Source organism: Apaloderma vittatum, unplaced genomic scaffold (assembly GCF_000703405.1).
Source record: "Apaloderma vittatum isolate BGI_N311 unplaced genomic scaffold, ASM70340v1 scaffold38069, whole genome shotgun sequence".
Classification (NCBI taxonomy): Eukaryota; Metazoa; Chordata; class Aves; order Trogoniformes; family Trogonidae; genus Apaloderma; species Apaloderma vittatum.
The window spans coordinates 1-5,990 of NW_009734185.1; the positions used below are offsets into that span (position 1 = coordinate 1).

Below are 5,990 nucleotides of genomic sequence, written 5' to 3' on the forward strand. Positions count from 1 at the left end.
AGGGGGGAAGAGAGGAGGGGTGGGGGAGGGTGCAGGCCCGAGCATCGGCTCACTGTTCCACTACACCCCCTCCTCCCCAGTGTGGGCGTCTTCAAGAATGGCCGCGTGGAAATCATCGCCAACGACCAGGGGAACCGCATCACGCCATCCTACGTGGCATTCACGCCCGAGGGGGAGCGCTTGATTGGGGATGCTGCCAAGAACCAGCTAACGTCCAACCCTGAGAACACAGTGTTTGATGCCAAGCGGCTCATTGGCCGCACCTGGAATGACCCTTCTGTGCAGCAGGACATCAAGTACCTGCCCTTCAAGGTGAGTTGGATGGTGGGAGGGGGACTGACATGTGTGGTCACAAGGGGCTGCTGAATCATGGTGCCCTTCTGAGCAACCCTGCAGCTCCCCAGCCCTCCCGAGAGGGTTAGGGTGCAGTGACATGGCTGTGCTGAACAGGCGAGTTCCTAAGTTAGCTGGTGCTGAAGCTATGTCTGTTGTAGAAGCTCTGCTTGATCTTCAGAAAGAAAGAGACAGGTGGGAGTAACTGTATGAATGGTTGACCTGGACAGGATGTATTGCTCTTTTCAGGTTGTGGAAAAGAAAGCCAAGCCCCACATTCAAGTTGATGTTGGAGGTGGACAGACAAAAACATTTGCTCCTGAAGAGATTTCTGCCATGGTCTTGACAAAGATGAAGGAAACTGCAGAGGCCTACCTGGGGAAGAAAGTAAGTTCCTGTAGTAACCTAAAGCAGCAGCTTGACAAAACTAAAGATGGCTGGGCTGGACCTGTGGACTAACATTGCAGTCCTGCGCTCTGCTCAGTGTTGCTGGCCCCTGGGGCAGCCCAGCTGACTGGGCTCAGCTGACAGTGAGCTTTTGCGTCCCTTAAAAGAACAATGGGCTCCTTGTTACCAGCCCTGCTGTGTGCTTTTGCTGCATTTCTGTAACCAAACTGTGCTGCTTGCTCCTTACCCAGGTTACCCACGCTGTTGTTACTGTGCCGGCCTACTTCAATGATGCTCAGCGTCAGGCCACGAAAGATGCTGGTACTATTGCTGGGCTGAACGTGATGAGAATTATTAATGAGCCGTAAGTAGCTGAACCTGCTCTGCCCCTTGGGGAGGTTTGGGGGAGGGGTGGTGGTCCCAGTTTTCTGACTGGGCCATTCCCTGTACAGGACAGCTGCTGCCATTGCTTATGGATTGGACAAGAGAGAGGGCGAGAAGAACATCCTCGTGTTTGACTTGGGTGGCGGAACTTTTGATGTCTCCCTTCTCACAATTGACAACGGAGTCTTTGAAGTTGTGGCTACGAATGGTGACACTCATCTGGGTGGAGAAGACTTTGACCAACGTGTTATGGAACACTTCATCAAACTCTACAAGAAGAAAACTGGGAAAGATGTTAGGAAGGATAACAGAGCTGTGCAGAAGTTAAGACGAGAAGTGGAGAAAGCAAAGCGAGCCTTGTCATCTCAGCACCAGGCTAGAATTGAAATAGAATCCTTCTTTGAAGGAGAGGATTTCTCGGAAACACTTACTCGAGCCAAGTTTGAGGAGCTGAACATGGTAAGTTTAGAAAGATAAAGTTACTTTGCCTCACGCTGGAGAAGTGTATGTTTGCAGCGTTGTGCTTTGGGGTATAAATAGCTCCCTGCTTGCAGGGCAGGCAGCTGCTCCTTGCTCGGGTGGCTGGGGCTGGGTGTGTGTGATGACAGCTGAGGCCTCATCAAGGCTGGTAATGAGCCAGTTGATGTTCCTCCCCTGGAGTGGTTGTTCTTGGTACTCAAAGGCTGAGTAATTCAGAGGCTCGGCCTGTGGGAATGCAGCTGTATAGTCCTAGGATTTTTTTCCTTTTCTAGGACCTGTTCCGTTCCACCATGAAGCCTGTTCAGAAAGTTCTGGAAGATTCTGACCTAAAGAAGTCTGACATTGATGAGATCGTTCTTGTTGGTGGCTCCACTCGCATCCCCAAAATACAGCAACTAGTTAAGGAGTTCTTCAATGGCAAAGAGCCTTCCCGTGGCATTAATCCGGACGAGGCTGTAGCCTACGGTGCGGCTGTCCAGGCTGGCGTTCTCTCTGGGGATCAAGATACAGGTAATGACACCTTTGCTGTGGAGAGTAGTTACCGATAAACAGAGCAGAACCTCTTTTCCAGTCCTCAAGAAGTTTTGTGCCTCTGAGACCTCAGGATCCTGTTGGCGGTGACGAGATGCTTCTTTCAGGGTGAAGTCATGTCAGTCTTGCCCTTGATCTGTTGCAGGTGACTTGGTGTTGCTTGATGTCTGCCCTCTGACACTTGGCATCGAGACTGTTGGAGGTGTAATGACCAAACTGATCCCAAGAAACACTGTTGTTCCCACAAAGAAGTCTCAGATCTTCTCCACGGCTTCTGACAATCAGCCTACTGTGACGATCAAGGTCTATGAAGGTAGGTGTGCCACCTCTGCTGGGCCGTGTCGCAGCTGGAGGACTCTAACACTTGTTCCTGCCTTAGCACCAAGGCTGTAGATATTTCTAGATAGTTATGGCTATCTGCTTCCAAAAGGTGACAGGGCTAGCTCTCTGAATCTGCTCTGATCGGGCTGCTTGACCTGCATCAAAAGCTGTTACTAGAATGTCTTCAGAGGTGTTTCTCTTTCGTGGCTCTGTTCTGAGGAGCTCTTCAGGGTAAGAGGTGCCCAGACAGAAGCCTGGTTGGAATTGAAAGCCTTACCTTTAAAAACAAGCATAACTTTTGGTTTCACGAGGTATAAGCCACAGCCAGGAAAGAAAGAAATGGTAATATCTGATTGTGTCTTCCAGGTGAGCGTCCCCTCACCAAGGACAACCATCTCCTGGGAACGTTTGATCTCACTGGCATCCCTCCTGCCCCTCGTGGTGTCCCCCAGATTGAAGTGACCTTTGAGATAGACGTGAACGGGATCCTCCGCGTCACAGCTGAGGACAAGGGCACCGGGAACAAGAACAAAATCACTATCACAAACGATCAGAACCGACTGACTCCTGAAGAGATCGAGAGGATGGTCAATGATGCTGAGAAGTTTGCAGAGGAAGACAAGAAGCTTAAGGAGCGCATCGATGCCCGGAACGAGCTGGAGAGCTACGCCTATTCTCTGAAGAATCAGATTGGGGACAAAGAGAAGCTGGGTGGGAAGCTGTCATCTGAAGACAAAGAAACAATAGAGAAAGTGGTAGAGGAAAAGATCGAGTGGCTGGAAAGCCATCAGGATGCAGACATTGAAGACTTCAAAGCAAAAAAGAAAGAGCTGGAGGAAGTGGTTCAGCCCATCGTTAGCAAGCTCTATGGCAGCGCAGGCCCTCCCCCGGGTGAAGAGGAAGCAGCAGAGAAGGACGAGTTGTAGATACGGGCATCTCTGAATGTTGTGTGTGTATATATTGGACTCAGGAACACTTGTTTAAAATATTGAACTCTTAATTTGGAATGTAACTCTGAATCTTCACTCGTGAGTGGAGCTGGAACCGCTAGCCCAAAGTGGCTCTATACTGCTTTTCATTAGCAGTTGCTTGATGTCTGGGGAGGGGAGGGTCGCGGGGGGGAGTGTAAATGCAAACGGGGGTCAGAAGTACCGGCAGTGGAAGCGTTCTATTTAACAGCTTGGTCATGTGCGTTTGGTGTAGAACTTTTCTACCTGAAGTGACCACAATAAATTTGTTATTTACACTGGACTCTGTTCGAGCTCCTGTTTTCTGTTCCCGAGTTAGAGCAGCCCATTCCAGCCGAGGTGGTTCTAAGGGTGGGCTGTGGCTCTGGGGCCCCAAGGTGAGCCTGGGGGCAGAGCTGTCTCCATGCAGTGTGGGGAAAGTAGGAGAGGAGACACTAGTTTACTAAAAATTAATTTTCCTGCAGTAGTGAAACTACTTTAGGAGCTTTAGTAGAGCAACAGAAGAAGTTTCTGAAAACTAGTCTATAGCTGGTATCTGTTCCTTGGGGGAAAAAAAAAGGCAAGCCTGATCGGAACCCGGCCTTCTCCTTCCTGCTCTCCTCCCTGGGATTAGACAAGAAACTGAACCTGAGCAGAAGGAGCTTTAGTGGTGCCTGCTCTCTGCCTCCTCAAACCCACTCAGCGCTTTCCACGGGTGTGGGCTGCTTCCCCCACCCCAGCTCCTGGTTTTTTGCTCTTCTCCAGAACTGTAAAAGCTGAAACAGAAGTCCCCCTAGAAAACTACTTCCCGGTGCTCCTGCAGCTCTGTGGCCAGACGTGCTTCGGCAGCGGGAGCTGCTCGAGCTGGCGCACGCTGGGCTCTCGCGTTCCAGTAACCTGCGGCCAAGCGCCGGTGGTGAAGCTGTGGGGCTGTGCCTGCACCTTGGGAGCGTCAGCACCGTGACATGCGTTTCAGGTAAAGAATTCATTTATTGGAAAGAAGAATTAACTGGATCTGCCAGTACTATAAAAAGTGTAGAAAAGGCTGGTGCTGCCCGAGGCTGCAGCTCTACTACTGGATCAGACTGACCAGGCAGTCCCCATAGATCTCCCCCTGGGTGTCCATCCCACCAAACACCAGCAGCAGATGCACGGTGTCCTCAGTGCACCCCTCTGCGCTCTTCTCAGGGAGGCTGGCACTGTCACCCACCAGCACAGGCGGCTCTTTCCCGGCTCTGTTACCTGATGGCACCTTCGGCTCTTTCCCAGCTTTCTCTTCCCAGGTGCTGGCTCTGGTGTCTCCGCTCCCACCTGCCGGCCAGGGCACGACGCACATGGCATGGTCCAGCCTCCCCGTGGGCAGAGGGGAATCGAACTGCAGGAGCGTCCACCGCTGCTTCTCTGCAATGCAAAGGTGAAACACTTGCACCTTTAAATGTAGTTTTGCAGACTTAAAAAGCATGCTGGGACAAGGACATCATTAATGGGACCAACTGTCAACATTACAGAGGGTTTAGCCTGGTGCCGGTGTCCCTCCAGGGCAATGGTGCTGTTACCAGGGGCAGGAGGCCCAGGAGCTGATGGCACAATGCATTTTCCAGCTGCCTGGCATTTACTGTCACGCAGCTGAGAGAAGTCTCCTTACCTGTGTGATATTTGTACGCTGTATCCAGTGTCCCGGCGGGACCTATTCCACCGAAAATGTACAAGTGGTCTTTAAACACCGCTGCTGAGTGGGATGCCCGTCCCCCTGGGATGTCACCGGTGGCTGGTATCTTAACCCATCTCATGTTATCTGTTGGAGAAAAAAAATGCATCTATGGGTATGCATTATTAAAAAAACCAAACCCACACAAGTTTTGTTTTAAACAAATAGAGTAATATTATAAGCACTTATGAACTGATCTTTTGGAGAAGAGGGCCCCCAAAATCAAAACATGTCGCACACCACCTATTGCTCTGCGGCACATCTCTCCCTACTTACTTATATCGATGCAGAACAGATCATCGTAAAAAGTGTCTCCAGCTAAACCTCCGTGTATGAAGAGTTTGGTCCCAACTGCAACCACAACGTGTCCGTGCCGTGGAGAGGGGGGGTCACCTTGAGTAGCTGGCTGGGACCAGGTCAAGGTGGCTGAAAACAAGCACACGTACGTTAGGAAGAACGAGAACTCTGTTGCTCCCCAAACCAGTGAACCCAGAGCCCTGCGGAGGCTTCCACTGGGGTCAGACAAAAGGTTAATGCCCGGTCACGAGGCACAGGCAAGGCCTCCCACAGAGCTCTGTGTTACCAGGGTCACAGAGCAGCAGGAAAAGTTAATTCAAAGGGGAGCAAACCCTTTCTGGTCCCTTCCCACGTGCAGAGATACCTGTGTCGAACACGTGGAGCCGCTGGTCTTTGACGGGCTCTGCTCCTTTATCTCCCCCTCCAAACACGTACAGGCAGTCTCCGATAGCTGCGGAGGAGGTGTGGAATGTCCGAGGCAGGGGCTGATCGCCGCTCACTTCAGGACTCTCCCAGGTTCCTATTTCTAATTAAAACGTTTGATTAACAAAGTAATCCCGGAAATAAACTAAGTGACAGCCGTCACGAAGGAGCCCGGCGGC

The 5,990-nt window shown here is 51.3% G+C and overlaps 2 protein-coding genes across 2 annotated transcripts; one reads left to right on the top strand and one right to left on the bottom strand.

Annotated features, from left to right (window-relative positions):
* Positions 1–12: 12 nt before the first annotated feature.
* Positions 13–3,687, top strand: HSPA5 (heat shock 70kDa protein 5 (glucose-regulated protein, 78kDa); the record flags this gene model as incomplete). The annotated part of the gene is made up of 7 exons (XM_009876168.1): positions 13–312; positions 583–720; positions 972–1,084; positions 1,173–1,563; positions 1,857–2,094; positions 2,261–2,428; positions 2,803–3,687. Coding segments are annotated over 7 exons (1,908 nt in total), but the record flags the coding sequence as incomplete, so codon positions are not given.
* Positions 3,688–4,455: 768 nt separating this feature from the next.
* On the bottom strand, positions 4,456–5,908 carry RABEPK (Rab9 effector protein with kelch motifs; the record flags this gene model as incomplete). The annotated part of the gene is made up of 4 exons (XM_009876169.1): positions 4,456–4,784; positions 5,029–5,178; positions 5,368–5,517; positions 5,753–5,908. Coding segments are annotated over 4 exons (785 nt in total), but the record flags the coding sequence as incomplete, so codon positions are not given.
* Positions 5,909–5,990: the final 82 nt, after the last annotated feature.